Genomic DNA, 18,628 nt, shown 5'->3' on the forward strand with positions numbered 1-18,628 from the left:
AAGACACGAGGTATAAACGAACCACACGCCGTGGCGCAATGTTAGGGGCAACAGTTTCAACCATTCTATGATCTGCTTCTCGCAACTGAAAGACGGCACATGGCGGATGTTAGCCGACTTGCTGACCGCAACGTTAGGGGCTTCAACTATGGCGCTGACGCCACATCTCAGTGCCAACACTTTGCAGACTGTACTTAAAAGACACGCCCTCCTCACTGGACAGTTAAAAACACCAATCAAACTAACGATGACATCAAGTATTACCCAATCAAAAGTAGGAAAGGAGGCATCTTCATAAAATGCGTGTGGGATGATTTGCATGAGACGCTGCTTTAAAAAAAAAATGATAAAAAAAAATACGGGAGAAATCCCGTCCAGTATTGATTCAAAACGGGACGTGCAATTTTTATTCTCAAACGCGGCACGATTCCGTATTTTACAGGACGGGTGGCGACCCTACAGTGCCAGGTAACCACCCATACAATCAGATTGTGATTCAGACTAGGAATGCAATGAATGTAATTACCCCGATCTACATACAAGGCGAAAGTCTTGCAACATTCAAAGATGATGGTTTGGGATAAGTACACCATACAACATAAAAGAGCTTATGAAGCCTTGAACCGAAAAAAGCGAGATCTCAGAGATCGTAAAAAAAAAAATAGGAGGTAATGTCGTTTTACTCGCTGTAGATTTTAGTCAAACATTACCAGTTATTCCACGACGGAGACCAGCAGATGAACTCAACGCGTGTTTAAAATCCATGCTTCTCCCACGCTCGGTTATATGTCGCGTGTTCTCGGGTAGGTGCACCAAAAAATGTATACATTTAAGCATGTAATGGGCAAACAAAAAATGAGGTATACCCGAAGGCACTGCATTAGTACTTAATGTAACTTTACTTCTTAAATGTTAATGTTTTACTGTTTAATAATTTATACGCTTCTTATATGTTGTTCAAATTCTTTTATCAAAATACCACTGACAGCGCAATGCACGATAACATGGAGTGAATACACCATACGCATCCGCCCACGGCTGCCCTGCTGTGCGCAGATACGAGTTGATTCTACAATAAAATAAAATAAAGATAAAAAGAGTAAAACAATCATCACCCATAAACCGTGTGTGTGTGTATATATGTGTATATATATATATGTTGATATGTGGATGTGTATATGTATATATATATATATATATATATATATATATATATATATATATGTAGATAAGTATATATATGTGTATATGTATATGTATATATATGTTTATATGTGTGTGTGTGTATTTTATATATATAAAACACAGCAACACTCATAACAATGACAACACAATTACATTGACAATCATGTTACGTTATTTTTAAAATGTTTCCTTTTTTTTTCATAACCTCTTTAACACACTACTTCTCCGCTGCGAAGCGCGGGTATTTTGCTAGTATATATATATATATATACACAAGTCAATGTGTGTATGTATGTATGTTCCAGCATCAGATCCGAGCGGCTGCAGCGATTTTCATGAAACTTGGTTCACATGTTTCTCAATGGTCGACTAAAAATACTGTGGGGTGAAATCAACCCTAACTCACCCCTTCTGGGTAGGGATGGGGGTAATCTTACAGTCTTGTATGCATGTTATCATCCAGTTGAAACTCTGAACGACCACCAGATGGCGAACTAGAGGTGACTGCCAGCATTCTGTTGTTCAGCCCCTGTTGCTTTTGAAATTCAATAGAGTCCTACACGTGCAAATCTGTGTGTCTGTCCGGCCCGGAAGTGAGAAGTAGATTCGGGGTGACGACTCCAGCTCTGAGGATACGCAAGCGAGGCCAGCACACCGGCAAAAGGAAACCTCCGAAGAAAGCCAGTCACTTAGCTGCTAATGCACAAACGATGCAAGCACGTTGGAAACACGAACCCTCTTAGGAGAGAGATGCCCAGAGTAGTTCTGACAATTTCAATACTTTCTAGGATCAGTTTACACAGTTAGTATATAGCAGGCGACTGCCAGCATTCTTTATGTTTGAGCAGCACCGCACCCCTGTTGCTTTTCAAATTGAATAGAGTTGGCCGGTTCCGAGCATCAAGAGGATAATAACATACATATAGGACCGCAAGACAAGCACATTAGTGAGTCTTTATTGTTTGTTAATTTATTTTTAAAGTTGTTTTTTTTATTATGTTTTTCTCAAACAATTAAACAAAAAAATCACTTTATTCTCCTCCCGGGCAACGCTGGGTATTTCAGCTAGTATTATATATTATATATATATATATATATATATATATATATATATTAGTTGTCCCCCACAGCTGCGTCCACGTAGTAGTGAAACAGGACAAACTTTAAAAGTCAATAATAAAAACAAAAAAAAAATCTATCTGACAGTGTTCAACCTAACAGGAGAGCATCCGCCATGTGGGAAGAAAAGCATGTGGCCGTCATATCTCTACCAATCAGCACCTACCCTCTAAAACACAAGTAGCTCTGATCTCTCTCTCAAAAACATCAAAAGTTATTACTCCTTAACAATCTCTAGATGATAATGACTGCTGACCAAACGGGTATCACTAGTAAGATGAGGCGAGGTGCGCTCCAATGAGTGGTGAGAGGCAGACCGACAAATAAATCGGTACTGCAAGCGAACTAAGCGCAAAATCAACCGGAATATTCAAGCAAATTATAGAAAAAACCCGATTTAAATCCATTAAGTAGTTCTCTCATGAAAAGTGAACAAACATATAGACAAACAGACAGACATTGGATTTTATTTATATATATATATATATATATATACATACATACACATAATATATATAGTATGAAAAGGCGCTATATTGCGCCCGACCCGACACAGATTCACACGGAGTCCCATGTAAAATAAAACAAATATTTATTTTTCTTTGTCTGTAGGCTACATCTTCCTTGTACCCACAGACACAACACAGTCCCAAAGCACAGCAGTCAAAGAACCACAAGCAAAACACACTTTCTCTTCCTCCATCACTCCTCCCTGGCAATCTCATCCTCTTCCTCCTGATTCTGGCCACTGAGTGGTGGTCGCTGGCTTCCTTTACTGGGTACTCCCGGGTGTGGTGAGACCAATGCCCAAAAGAGCCCAGCAGCTCCTGCTGCAGAACCCCCTGGCGGCACCTGCGGAACTCAACAGGGCTGCACAGAACTCCAACCCCCATGAAGTCCTGGGGGAGTTCGAGGCACCACTGCAACCCAGGGAGGCTACCATCTAGCGTACGGGGGAGATACTGAGTTTCCCACCCTTTCCCCCCTGGTATATATGGTGAAGGGGCATCCCGGCCAGGCATGGGCCCTGGGCATCTGTCACAATATATTATCAAAAATCAGAAATCTTTATTAATCCCGAAGGAAATTACTTATCTGCAGTGGGCTGGCGCCCTGCCCAGGGTTTGTTTCCTGCCTTGTGCCCTGTGTTGGCTGGGATTGGCTCCAGCAGACCCCCGTGACCCTGTAGTTAGGATATAGCGGGTTGGATAATGGATGGATGAAATTACTTATGTTGCAACTCAACAACAGACAAGGGACATGTTACACTAAGAGCAAGTATAAAGTAATCATGTAAATATAAATAGAGTATAATAAATGTAAGTATCAAACCAGAGTACAGAGTGTTGCACCTTAAGTTAATATTGCACATTCTGAGAACAAATAAGGTTATTCTCATGTGAAGAGAAGACCATTTATTGCACAAGAACAGATCGTATAGTTGCATATTTCAAGTACTTGAAAAATGTACCTGGATATCCAATAAAGATAAAGGGTAATAGCTTAAAGTGTGGGTGAGTGACCGGAAAAGGAGTTCTAGAGTCTGATGGCTGTGGGGAGGAAGGATTTTCTGTGAGGTTCAGTGGAGCACTTGATGCTAGTCAGTCTACTGCTGAAAACGCTCCTCTGTCCAACCACAACATTATGAAGTGGTTGATTAGCGTTTTCAATAATAGACCAAAGCCTAGACAACATTCTCTGATCTGCCACAGTTTCCAAGCTGTCCAGTTTCTCTCCTACCACACCTACTTTGACCCTTCTTGTATATGGCCAGCGAGTTGCTGGACGAGTCTAGCTTATCGCTCACATGCACCCCTAGATACTTGTACTCTTCAACAATCTCCACCTCCATACCCTTAATACAGTAGACAGGGGAGTGGCTGGAGATCGCGATCTTCTTAAATCAACTACCAGTTCTTTAGTTTTACTGGTGTTGATCTGCAGTTGATTCAGCTCACAGCAGTCAACAATATTGTCCACTACCTTCCTGTACTCCATTTCTTCTCCATGTCTGATACAACCAACTATTGCAGAGTCATCAGAGAATTTCTGCAGATGGCAGCCCTTTGTGTTGTAACTAAAATCTGTAGTGTACAGCATGAAGAGGAATGGTGACAGAAATGTCCCTTGTGGAGCACCAGTGCCACACAGCATAGTATCAGACACAGAGTCCTGTAGCTGCACAAAATGTGGCCTTCCCATCAGATAGTCCATGACCCACGAAACTAAGGGAGCATCCACCTGCATTTCTGATAGTTTAATCTCCAGTCTGGCTGGCTGGATGGTTGGTTGTTAAAGGCACATGAGAAATCGAAGAACATAATCCTGAGAGTTCCTCCTGGCTTATCTAGGTGACTGTAGGCATGGTGCAGCAGGTAGGTGATCGCATCTTCAACTCCAATCCTCGCCTGGTAGGCAAACTGGAGAGGGTCCAGTGCTGACTTAACCTGGGGGCAAAGTATTTCCAGGACTAGTCTCTCAAAGACTTTCATAATGTGTGTGGTGAGCGCCATTGGCCTGTAGTCAGAAGGGGCACTAAGATGTGCCTTCTTTGGAACAGGAACTGGACAAGACGTTTTCCATATCACTGGCACTTTTTTAACACTCAGGCTTAAGTTGAAAATCCTAAATTGTCCACCACAGAGTTGTGAGTATATAGATATTTATATATATATATATATATACACACACAGACACACACACACAGAGTAAGTATCTATGCTGCAAGTATTGTTACTAACGTACCAAACAGGACATACAGTACAAAAAGGGAAACTCATATGTGGCAATGCTGCACAGTAACTGAAAAAGAGCAACAGTCTCTGTGCTGACCCCTGAGGGTCACCACCTTTAAAACAATTTAATTCAGAAAAAAGTTTCCTGTTCCAAAACACTTTATGTCTTTCAACCAGATATTAAATCAATTCAAAGGAAGCTGTCAAAATATAAAGTAAACGCCAGGCAGTAAAAGAAGGGTGAGCATCATATGAACCACAGTGACAGAAGAGAGAAAAGAAAAACAATTTCAGACGTCACATATAAAATCTTTAAGGATTTTGAATATTTATTAGAATTGCAAATAGTGGATTTATGGACCCCCCAAGCCACTCCCTGCTCCAAGCCTGTTACATAGTAATTAACTTCCCATCCTTTACATGCCCTAGTCTTTTGATACAATTTTCCTCTTTTATTATATATATATATATATATATATATATATATATATATATATATATATATATTTACTTATGTTGTTTCCAAGGTTAGTGAGGAGTGCTGCCTGCCCATGCGTATTATACCAAAGCCACCTCAGTAACATTAAAAAGGTGCAATAAACGATCGAAGGAAACAGTTGGTTTCTTTACACTTACTTCTCCCAGCAGGCCTTACTGTTATATGAGGAACACACTGATGTGTTAGGGAATATTAGGGCATCCTAGTAGCCATTAAAATTCCAAAATTGCATGGGACCTAAGGTGAATATATAGATTTTCCTGACAACAAAAATTATTCTGACCTTAACAGATACCATATTAAATAGGCAAGCAAAGGCAGGACAGGTTTCTGCTTCACTGGCCAGGGATGGAATGCTGTTGACTGGTGAAAAGCAAGAGCTTGTTTACTGCTGATATGACACTGTTGGCCTGGTGAGAACGAAATGTAAGCTCTGAACCCTGTTATTATTAACAAGGACAAAAGAACAAACACCACAATAAGCAATGTGACAAGTATAGATTTACTGTTGGATATTCACAGAGGATGCCAGTTATGTTGCAGCTATTAAGAAACAAACATTCTGGTCTGGACTGAAGGTGTTTATTTGAAAATGCTATTGGAAAAAATGCCAGAAATATGTTATATGAATAATAATCAAAAAAGCCTGAAATAAAGTTACAGAGAAAATGTATACATATAATGAACTAACACTATTTAAGACAATTAGAAAATAAAATGTAAAATAAGCATTTATAATGAGTAACTTCAATTTGTGAAAATGTGACACATAAGACTTGAACAAGGGAGCAATTTTATTTCATTAAAATATTGCAACAAAAAAAAAACAAAAAAACACTGTGCAATAAATGAGCAGCCACTGGCCACAAAGCAACTTTTCTTGAACAAAAATATTGTGCGACACCTCCTGAAACAAATTAAACTGTGCAAGGAAAAGCTTTACCAATTGTTGACGTACTTGGGAAATGAGACCCGCTGAACAACAAACAAAGCAAAGAAGAACAATTTGGACTTGAGGGTATCTTAAAAAAAGTCTGGATATACGAAGGAAAGTCAAAAATGACCTGCACTTTTGCGTTGGCTGTACAGCTTACCCCACTAACACGTGGAAACACACTACGTCTGTGGTCACAGTGGTAAGGTTTCAATGTTGATCAGGCAGTTTCTCTTAACACGACCACTTCAGACTCCATTTGTACCAAAACAGTACACAGCAAATCCACTTTTTATGGGCTTAAGGTCTACCTTGGGCCAAAATCCATAGAAAGCTTTCTGCGCAATGTGGAATGTTTAACCATGGAACGGGATGCCCATCTGTGACCCATCAGGTTGGCCATCCTCATACCAGGTCCCACAGGGAGCCTCTTGAACCCACCACCACTGATAACGTTTCCAAGGGATGAGCCAAGCAAATGAGGACACCACATAAAGCAAGGAGATGGTGAAACATTGCTCAGTGCTGTTATTAAAAACCAAACAAATCCAAAGAGCTTCCAAAGTGCAGTGAAAAATGTTCAGTAAAAAATAATCCAACAAAAACATCCAAATGTTAGTGGAGGTTCAAATCCAAATAAATAAAGCCATTAAAACGAGTTTAAAATACAGAAGGAAACAGTCTTTAAAAACAGCCATCTCCTCAACTTATCCTAACCAGATCTTGTAGCCAAGGAGACAGCTATCCGACAGGCACCACCATCCTTCTACTGGTCTGGTCCCTGCTGCTACTATGGCTTCAACAAGTCTCCCGAATCCAGACCCAAGACAAAAGGCCATGGTGCTCACAATGGGGCTCCCAATCCAAGCCTTGCCAACACCCGCTGCCTTCCCAGAATTCTGTGGAAAGCCAGCTGCACCACCTGGTCACTCCAGCTCCCTATGTCGCTCAGCTGGAATGATTCTCAACAGCCCCTGAGAAGTGGTCACTCGCTCCGTGGAGGGGTTTTCCTCACAGCCTCCTGGTTCACTCTCTCTTGCACCTGCCCCGGCTCTCTCTCTCTCTCTCTCTCTCTCTCTCTCTCTCTCTCTCTCTGTCTTCCTGCCTGCTTCTCTTTCATTTGTTTAACCTCTTTCATTTCTTTCTCCCCCCCATCAATCCCTTGCACTCTCCTTTTATATGCGGGGGAGCAGTTGCAAGTGCGATTGTCTGATTGCCATCCCTGGGCTGGTAATGTAAAAGACCATCTGCATGTGCCAGCCGGCAAGGCAACTCATGGTCAGCTAAGTGCCTTGCACCAACCCGGAGATGAGCCGTCTTCTCAGCCGATCGCTCGCACCTGCAAAACTTCCCAGAGAGGAGCCCATTCACTATTTATTTATTTAAAATCGGCCACCTTTTTCTGAGTCACGGATCCATATACCACACCATCCACATCCACTACTGATGAGCACTGTGGAGCACAAACAGGAAAAAGGTGTTGCATGACACGACAAAGGCAATCAAAGAAACCAAGTCCCAATACCAAATCCCAAGGCCAAGTCAAAACAAAGCAAAATGGTCAGAATATCCAAATCGATCACGAAGCACAGTAATGATAATCACTCAACCAACTGCCAAGTGACAAGGACACTTGCAAAATGCAAAACTAAAGAAGAATCAGTCAGGAAGAATAAGGAGAGGGCAATCGTCTGTGGCCACCATTTCTTTTCTGGGGAGGTGTCTTGCTGTGGCCTCTCCAGTGCTCCTGTTGTCACTTTCACTGGCACCAAAGCAGGTGAAGTTGAATTCACAATCACTTCTGCTTCTTAACTGCACAGATTGATATCCCTGAAGCTCCACTTATTAGGTGTCAGACCTAATGATCCCATAAATTTTTTTGAGCAGTGTATATATATATATATATATATATATATATATATATATATATATACATATACAGTGCATCCGGAAAGTATTCCCAGCGCATCACTTTCTCCACATTTTGTTATGTTACAGCCTTATTCCAAAATGGATTAAATTCATTTTTTTCCTCAGAATTCTACACACAACACCCCATAATGACAACGTGAAAAAAAGTTTACTTGAGATTTTTGCAAATTTATTAAAAATAAAAAAATGAGAAAGCACATGTACATAAGTATTCACAGCCTTTGCCATGAAGCTCAAACTGAGCTCAGGTGCATCCTGTTTCCCCTGATCATCCTTGAGATGTTTCTGCAGCTTCATTGGAGTCCACCTGTGGTAAATTCAGTTGACTGGACATGATTTGGAAAGGCACACACCTGTCTATAGAAGGTCCCACAGTTGACAGTTCATGTCAGAGCACAAACCAAGCATGAAATCAAAGGAATTGTCTGTAGACCTCCGAGACAGGATTGTCTCGAGGCACAAATCTGGGGAAGGTTACAGAAAAATTTCTGCTGCTTTGAAGGTCCCCAATGAGCACAGTGGCCTCCATCATCCGTAAGTGGAAGAAGTTCAAAACCACCAGGACTCTTCCTAGAGCTGGCCGGCCATCTAAACTGAGCGATCGGGGGAGAAGGGCCTTAGTCAGGGAGGTGACCAAGAACACGATGGTCACTCTGTCAGAGCTCCAGAGGTCCTCTGTGGAGAGAGGAGAACCTTCCAGAAGGACAACATCTCTGCAGCAATCCACCAATCAGGCCTGTATGGTAGAGTGGCCAGACGGAAGCCACTCCTTAGTAAAGGCACATGGCAGCCCGCCTGGAGTTTGCCAAAAGGCACCTGAAGGACTCTCAGACCATCAGAAAGAAAATTCTCTGGTCTGATGAGACAAAGACTGAACTCTTTGGTGTGAATGCCAGGCGTCACGTTTGGAGGAAACCTGGCACCATCCCTACAATGAAGCATGGTGGTGGCAGCATCATGCTGTGGGGATGTTTTTCAGGCGGCAGGGACTGGGAGACTAGTCAGGATAAAGGAAAGATGACTGCAGCAATGTACAGAGACATCCTGGATGAAAACCTGCTCCAGAGCGCTCTTGACCTCAGACTGGGGCGAGGGTTCATCTTTCAGCAGGACAACGACCCTAAGCACACAGCCAAGATATCAAAGGAGTGGCTTCAGGACAACTCTGTGAATGTCCTTGAGTGGCCCAGCCAGAGCCCAGACTTGAATCTGATTGAACATCTCTGGAGAGATCTTAAAATGGCTGTGCACCGACGCTTCCCATCCAACCTGATGGAGCTTGAGAGGTGCTGCAAAGAGGAATGGGCGAAACTGGCCAAGGACAGGTGTGCCAAGCTTGTGGCATCATATTCAAAAAGACTTGAGGCTGGAATTGCTGCCAAAGGGGCATCGATAAAGTATTGAGCAAAGGCTGTGAATACTTATGGACATGGGATTTCTCAGTTTTTTTTATTTTTAATAAATTTGTAAAAACCTCAAGTAAACTTTTTTCACGTTGTCATTATGGGGTGTTGTGTGTAGAATTCTGAGGAAAAAAATGAATTTAATCCATTTTGGAATAAGGCTGTAACATAACAAAATGTGGAAAAAGTGATGCGCTGTGAATACTTTCCGGATGCACTGTATATACATATATATATATATATATATATATATATATATATATATATATACACATACACACTAGGGGGCTCTGCCCCCTGCTTGGTTCGCTCGCCCACCCCTGGGTTTGGTTATCCAGATATACCATTTAAAGAGATTGTTATTTTCATGGGAATTGTTATATACTCTTTCGATTCTATGTTCCATCGCTTGTCCGTGATTATAAATATACACCTGACTGAATTGAAGTTTATTTGAAATTAAACTTGTCGTTGCTTTAATTGTTGCAGGACCTCAGATTCTCATAGCGTATGGTCCATTACTGTTCAGATCTATGTTTTGAGCATTGAATGATGTGAATGCGAAAAAATTATTGTAGGCTCTGATTTTTTTTGCCTTTAGTTTGTGGATTTCATTTTCACCAAACAACAAATCTTTTAATTCTTGCAGATACGCATCTTCATTGGTAGGCAACAATACTTTTCCCTGATGGCAACATGAATTAGACAATCTACAAGTCTCCAACTTAAACTTTAAAGCCTTACAATATCTACATACTTCTGACATATCACTTATGTCCATATATGTGATCTCTTTTTGCTGTTCCATTATTTCACCGAGTAATAATTTCCATTTCTTTCGCTAATGCAATCTTTACTTTCTTTTTTTTTTTTTGATACTTTCAAATTTTACTACTTTCATAATCTCTAACCTGCTCTGTATGTGTATCGCGCCAACGTTTTTGAATGTCTTTATTAAGTCTTTTCTTTCTGACCCCGATTGGACCTATGAGGATTTCAATACCACTTGGTCCGGGCTGATTATTACTTTCCTTATTTTCAGAATTTGCACATAGCTGCTCTTTCTTATTCGCTTAGTCCTTGACGTGCCATCTAGAACGTATAAAATTTTTAATAGCTGGAAGCACATAAAGTGTGTCTGCCAAAAGCATTCCAGCAACTGAGAGGTTGATGTCTGTGATCTTGTTTTAAATTGTAAGTAGGGGGTGATGTGCAAAAATGGCCGTCTCACAGGTCCTGCTTCCAAAGGTTGTAAAGTCTAGTCTTGCGTGACGTCAAACTGTCTTTCCGAGAAGATCACGTCTTGGCCCAAGATTTTTTTTATTATAAGATAAATATGTATACAGTATATGCATACATATATACATACATACTGCTCAAAAAAATATATAAAGTTTAAATTTGTTTTAATTTTTGATCACCATGCTGTCACCCTCTGAGCTGAAACACAAGCATGGATTGTCACGTAAACGTGTCAGAGGACCACTGTAGGAGCCATTTGCTAGTTATTTAAATTATATCAAATGTTTGCTTATATATTAGTGATAGTCTTTGGGAGGTTCTTATAACCCCCATAAGCTGAATTGAATTGGTACATTCTAACTATTTCTTATCTCTCTGACCATAGATTCATCTCAGTTAGTGAGCTGCCTTGCCAAGTATAAGGCATGGAGGGCATTTTTAAACCATGCCTTAATGTACCTAATAGTATGAAATTGAATGTGCTCTATTGAATGTGCAGTGGCGTACGTTTAGAGCGTACTGAAGGCAAAGTAAAGCATCTTCAAGCTTAGAAACAACTGAAGTTTGACAAGAAAAGCTAAGTTTAGAGAAGAGACATTTATTCTACTTGTTTAGCAACTTTTTATCTTTATTCTTGTGTGGACTGATTGCTTTGAATTTTCACTAAATCTTTTAATACAAACTTTTGCACTGAGAGATTTCTTTCGGGCATGTGTTTGACCCATGCTTGACCCTACTTTACTCACCAGCAGCTACAACCACCTTCCATGTTTATCGGAGGTAACCGACACCACCCCGTGGCAAGAGGGGGCATAGTTGCTACCATTCTGGTCTCTTCTGTCACCCACAGCAGCAAGAAGATGCCCCACTGAGGGCAACTGAATCTGCCCCTAATGGCTGGAGGACTATAACAAAATGGATGCCCCAGATAATGGTTTCTCAAATCAGACCTGAGTTGCAAACAGCATGGAGCTCCTAAAGATGACCCCATTGATTGCCATTAAAGACATCACAAAGACTCCTTTTTAGTTTATTTCTGTTTCCTTCTCTATAAGCTATTTGTTTGAATGTATTTACATTTGGATTAAAAGGTGTGACCTGCTGGTACCCCCACCCACTCTTCCTTGATGTCATCAGAGTCCTTCCAATTCCACTTACTTACAATTTTTAATATCATTATATTGTTTATGAGATGCCCATGCTACACCACATAATGCTAGTAGATCAATAAACACATAAATCTAATACATAAAACAGTGCCAGCACGACAAGCCTCAAAGCATGAGGAATAGGTGTAGACACAAAGTAATATGCATAATGCCATCTACTGTCTATTAATCCTGACATCTTCTACAGGTGAAGCAGGACATTATGGAGAAAGCTGGATGTATTTACTCCTCCTCGTGTGTCTCACATTCAAGACTTTCTCTTTCATTGCATCACCAAAACCAAACTGACCAATCACACCAAAGCCAAACTGACCAATCAGATTGCTCCGAGGGACTGGACACACACACACACACACCCCTTAAGTGTTTTATTATACAGCAGATTGCTAAGTTAACTGATTGACTAATCACTGTCAAGGTTTTGCAAAGCACTAAAACTGCTCACTGGCAAAAGCACATTATCCAAGACACCTTGACAAAACATTAATGAGAGAATTGTACCATGAAGCCAACTTGTGAAGGGTTCAAAGTACGTACCGTACGCTTACACACTGCACCAGCTGCATGTCTGCAAAGTTATAATATATTCCGGCAGAACATTAAACTGCATCTGAAATGGCTATAAATGAAAATGTTATGCGGGAGCCTTCCATTGTGTGAAATTCAGATGTGGCTCATATTCATATTTTAGTGGGCTCAACATTGCCTACTATCATATTTTCATTTCAGTGATAATGGGGCTACACGCAATCTGACACATACAGCCAACTAAGAGAATACAAAAAAAGGCCAAGGTAAACTGGGAACAGCAGTAGCATGGCACAGAAAATCAGACAGATACGTATTAAATAATAACTCATATTCACCTTTAACTTGACAAGTTCTTCTAAGTTCTGGATTTTATTTTTGTATTTTCGGAGCCTTTTCAATTCCTCCAGCTCACCGGCACAGCTCTTTGGGGACAGAGACCTTGAGCGCTTCACAGGTGAATCCTGGAGAATAAAACCAGGGCATGCTTGAACAAGTTTGAACAGTGTATTATGAAAAGCATGCAAAATTAAAGTACAAGTAATTGAGAATACTAATAATGAATTATAAAAATCCTGTATAGAATACCAAAGGAATAACAAGTAGAATTACCACGGTGCTACCACTAAAGGTTTCTCTGTGACTTGCTAATGAGTATATTCATTTACATTTACATTGTTTCTTTCACAATAATGATGTCCCATTAGGGAAGACTAAAGGGTTATAGATTCAGAAATGCAAGAAACCTCATTACAAAGGAGGGGAACGAGGCTCGTCTAATTGCTCTATGAGGGTCCAAGGTTACACTTGATAGGACAACTGGAAACAATTGGGAAATGATTTCCCTTTCTTTGAAATACTTAAACACATTGTAAAGCAGAAGGAACAATATGCTACAAGAATATAAATATAACAGGCAGCATTACGGATCATGTTCAAACCAGATGGTCTATAAATGTAATGAAACTTGGAAGTAGGCAGAGTTATGCTCCCAAAACTAGATAATTGTTCATGAAGCAAGTAAAGAAGATCATCAGCAACCATTAAAGGGAAAGGTTTCAGCCACTTTGTAAATGCTTTGCCTTTTATTACTAATTTAGGTAAGTGAATTATAAATCCTCAGAATATAGGCTCAGAACTCCGTGTGTTATAGCCACACTTCTAAAAGGCATTTAATGCATGACACGAACAGCATAAGAATGACACAGAATGTAACCAATGCTCAAATAAAAACCATTTCAAGTGTCACACAAACAGCATAATGTAAAAAATGACCAACAAACACTTAAAGATGCTTTTTATTAAATGATTCATGAGATGCAAGGAAAGGAAGATTGTTGCTTTTATGCAAGACATACAGTGCCTTGTGAAAGTATTCGTCCCCTTCAGTGTTTGTCCTGTTTTGTCACATTACAACCTGGGATTCAAATAGATTTTTGGGAAGTTAGCAGCATTTGATTTATATAACACGCCTACTGCTTTGAAGGTGCAAAATAGTTTTTATTGTGGCTCAAACAATAATTAAGACAAAAAAAAAAAATCCTGAGCGTGCATAAGTATTCGCCCCCTACCATCAGTACTCTGTAGAGCCCCCTTGTGCTGTAATTCCAGTTGCAAGTCTCCTGGTAAATCTCTATTAGCTTAGCACACATCACCACTGGGATTTTCTCCCATTCCTCAAGACCAAACTGCTCCAACTCCTTCACGTCCGATGGTTTGTGCTTGGTGTCTAGCCGTCTTCAATTTATGCCAAAGATTTTCACTTGGATTGAGGCATTAAAAGACATTTCAATGCTTCCCTTTAAACCCCTCCAGTGCCACTTTAGCAGGATGTTTACAAATGTCTAGCAGACTCAAACTGGTTTTCCTCAAGAATTGCCCTGTAGTTAGTGCCATCCACCTTTCCTTCAATCCTGACCAGTTTTCCTGTCCCCACAACGTGCCACCGCCTTGCGTCACAGTGGGAAGAGTGTTCTAAGGGTGATGGGAAGCGTTGGGTTGGCGCCACACATGGCATTTCCCATTGTGGGAGAGCATATGCTCAATTTCTATTCTATTTATGGAGATTGTGATACAAAGCAAGGCGTCCGTGAGCCCCAAACCTCAACACGAACACACTAAGAGTCCTGGGTTCAAATAACAGTGCGTTTATTACACACACTCTTCAAGAAAACTAGCAAAATATAAAATAAAGTTAACATAAGCCCAAGATTCTCTTTTTCTCTCTCGCCACACTACTCACCACTACCTCTCTGCTCTCCTCCAACCGAGTGTTGCCCCACATTCTCACAGCTCCTACTCGCCTGGGTAAGGGAGTGTGATCCCTTTTATTAAGGACCTGGGAGTACTTCCGGTGTCAGGGCCACTGCCCGATGGAAGCACTTCCGGGTCATGTGAAAGTCCATTATAACAGGGAGCTTGTCTCCCTGCAGCGCCCTCTTGTGTCACCCAGTGACCCTAGCAGGGCTACTCTGCCAGACTACATCTCCTGGCATGCCTTGCTGGGCACAGATATCTGGGGCTGCTGCCATCTAGCGTGCTGGAGGAGTAAAAAGCCCCCAGTGACATCTTCCCTTTTCAGTGGGCTGTCCCATCCATCCCTTCTGGTCTTTCCTTCCAGGTCTGATCTCCTTCTCCTCCCCGGCTGGGCTGCCTATCTGACTGTTAGGAGCCTCCTGTCCAGGGTAAGAAGCCATCCCCTCTTCAGGCTGGGATGCCCGTCCAGCCCATGTGGCATCTACAGGATATATGTGTCTATTCAGGGTTTGCATTCTGGTCTGTTACCTTGAAATTCTATCATTATGAAAATATATGTTGTTATTTGACACTAAAGTAATGAACTGGGTTTCATGTGTGTTAAATACAGGGAGATTCACTCAAAGAGGCCCCAAATATTCTGTTGTAACTTCCGTTAGGATGAAGCAATCTGAACCAAAAAAATTACGCTCTATACCTTGACGTACATGTAATTGACTGCATTACATGGAATGTTGGAAATGGTTTCCGCTTTCTGCCAGACACATTTCGACGTGGCGCTCCATGTTCCTGAACATATCAACCAGCATCTCAGGGGGAATAGCAGCAATTTCACATGGGATGTTTTCCTTCAAATCTTCCACAGTGTGAAGCTTGTTCCATTAGACTTTTCCTTTGAGCATACCCCAAAGGAAGAAGTCTGGTGGTGTCAGATCCGGTGACCATGGTGGCCAAAGCCCCTTTGAAATTACCCTGTTTTGCTGAAGGACGACTTAATTTCTGCCATGCTCCTTGCCGAAGTGTGACATGTTGCTCCATCTTGCTGGAAGTAACCTTCCATTAACTCACAATCATCCAGTTGATTCTGACTTTGCACCATGAAGACACACTGCTCAATACTGTAAACCACCATCCTGATGAGAAGTCGAGTGACTGAGTGAAGGGGTACGGGCGGTATGCAAGTTGAAAAAGGAGGTTAAAAGTTGCCACTGCTGTCCAGCGCCTACCTCATCACTCCGACACAGGGGCAACCCGGCTTGTTCGAAGCTACATATACTGAGGAGCACATTGCATGTTGTTTCGTTCAGATTGCTTCATCCTGGCGAGAGTTACTACTGAATATTCGGGGCCTCCTTCGAGTGAATCTCCCTGTAGTTTCACACTAGTTATTTTCTTTAAGTTTTAACCAGATCTGTATCTTTATAGGTGCTGATTAAGCATATCATACTTACAGAATATTTCCACAGGCGGTTATTAGTGTCCTCACAGGTGGCGCAGTGGTAGTGCTGCTGCCTTGCAGTAAGGAGACTGTGGAAGATTGTGGGTTCGCTTCTCGGTTCCTCCCTGTGTGGATAGCGCTTTGAGTACTGAGAAAAGCGCTATATAAATGTAATGAATTATTATTATTATTATTATTATTATTATTATTATTATATGAATGTGATGTGACTTACCACATGTCCTGCTTTTGTTAAAGGAGCACCTTGGGAGTTTAAGGACAGGCTGTTAGTGAAAAGTCAATTAATGATCTCTGTAAGCAATAAAGCTGAAAAATGTTTGCAAATTAAGGGCCACCAAAAAGTCACCAGACATGACCTAACTCTTGTTTGGTATGAACTCAGCACTTTGAGATTGATTTACAGCGTGGTGAAGTATGGGGGCAAGATTTTCAAACTGCTACACGTAGAGTGTGCACGGTGTTAACTGAGATTTCAGAACATTAATGTTATCTGAATCTGCATAAATGCTAATAAAGACCCCCTTTTGTTAAATTAAAATATTGAAGCTTATTTTCTTTCAAATCCATGATGGCCAAAACATTCGGTTTTAGTCTCATCTTACCAGAGAACCTTCTTTCACATGTTTGAGAAGTCCACCACATGGGCAAACTCCAAACGTGTTTTCTTATTTTTTTTCTTTAAGCTTTGGCATTTTTTCTGGACACTTTTCTATAAAGCCCCACTCTGTGGTGTATACAGCATAGAGGGGTCCTATGGACAGATAGTCCCGTCTCTGCTGTGGATCTTTACAGTTCCTTCAGTGTTCTCCTTGGTGTCTTTGTAGAATGTCTCTCTATTGCCCAGTCTGTGAGTTGTGGTGGGTGGAATCCTTCTTGTCAGGTTTGTTGTGGTGCAATATTCTTTCCATGTTGTTCCAATTGATTTAATGGAGCTCTGTGGGGTATTTTGTTTTATAACCCAACCCTGAACTCTACATTTCCACAGCTTTGTCTCTGGCCTGGCCAGAGTGCTCCTTGGTCTTCATATTGCTTGCTTAGTGATGCAGCAGACTTGGGGGCTTTCAGAACAGGTTTAGAGATACAGACATCATGTGACACTCAGATTGCACACAAGTGGACCCTAATCATCAATCATGTGACTTCTGAAGTAAATTGGTTGGACCAGATCTTATTTAATGGTTACATAACAATGGGGATGACTACATACAGCATAGACTCACAACTTTTCAGTGTTTACATTTTTTTTTACACGTACACAAAGTATTTTATTTTCATTCCACGTCAACAATTTGGACCATATTGTTTAGTCCATTACATAAAATGCAAATGAAAATCCATTTTAATTCTAGATTGCAATGTGACAAAACAGGACAAACACAGAGGGGGATGAATTCTTTCGCAAGGCACTGTAGTAAGCACATGTCATTTGTCAATCTAAAATGTTTTACAGCTACAGCACAATAGACATTTTATCATTAGAAAAAGTGTAGATTGTTGTATTTCACGTTCGAAGTGGTTAAAAAAACAACGCTCAGGGTGAAACACTTCCCTGCCACACAACCTCTTCCATGGCAAGTAGGTGCTGGACTGGAGTGCCGTCTATCCTTGGGAGTGAAGAATGAAAATCCTGTCCAGTCACTGACAACGAAATGGGCAACCACCTGCATGTTCTTCACTAATCTGCCTACATTGCCATAATGAAAATGTGGCTTGCCAACAGGCTAAAAAACACTTCTTTTTCTTCTGTAAAACCATACAAAAACTTGTGTGGCAGTGAATCAGTGGTGGAGTTGTGTTAAAAACAGCAATACCACAACATCTGGACTGCTGTTGGTTTACTGTTAACAAAGAAAGTATTGGTGACTGAACACTCACTGAGAAATTATTAACAACTCCCATACACCTGTTTATCCATGCAATCATCTAATCAGCCAATCACATGGCAACTGTACAATACAAAAATCATGTAGATGGTTCAGTTCATGTTTACGTCAAACACCAGAATGGGGGGAAAAAATGGGATCTCAGAGATTTTGACCTTGGCATGACTGAACAATATTTTAGTAGAAACAAAAATTGTTTTGCACGTTTGAAGCATATGTCTGGATAGCTGACATGCAGATTATGAGAGTGAGATTTTGTTTTTTCTTTTTGGCATGGGTGTTTT

General features: G+C 40.9%; 1 protein-coding gene across 1 annotated transcript in view; it reads right to left on the bottom strand.

Annotated features, from left to right (window-relative positions):
* cntln (centlein, centrosomal protein) overlaps nt 1-18,628 on the bottom strand; it is a 515,615-nt gene that overhangs the window by 240,997 nt on the left and 255,990 nt on the right. Inside the window, exon 11 of the mRNA XM_028805853.2 lies at nt 13,085-13,210. Within this exon, the coding sequence (XP_028661686.1) occupies nt 13,085-13,210 (126 nt within the window). The remainder of the gene's footprint in view (nt 1-13,084; nt 13,211-18,628) is intronic.

This window comes from Erpetoichthys calabaricus, chromosome 7 (genome assembly GCF_900747795.2).
Source record: "Erpetoichthys calabaricus chromosome 7, fErpCal1.3, whole genome shotgun sequence".
NCBI lineage: Eukaryota > Metazoa > Chordata > Cladistia > Polypteriformes > Polypteridae > Erpetoichthys > Erpetoichthys calabaricus.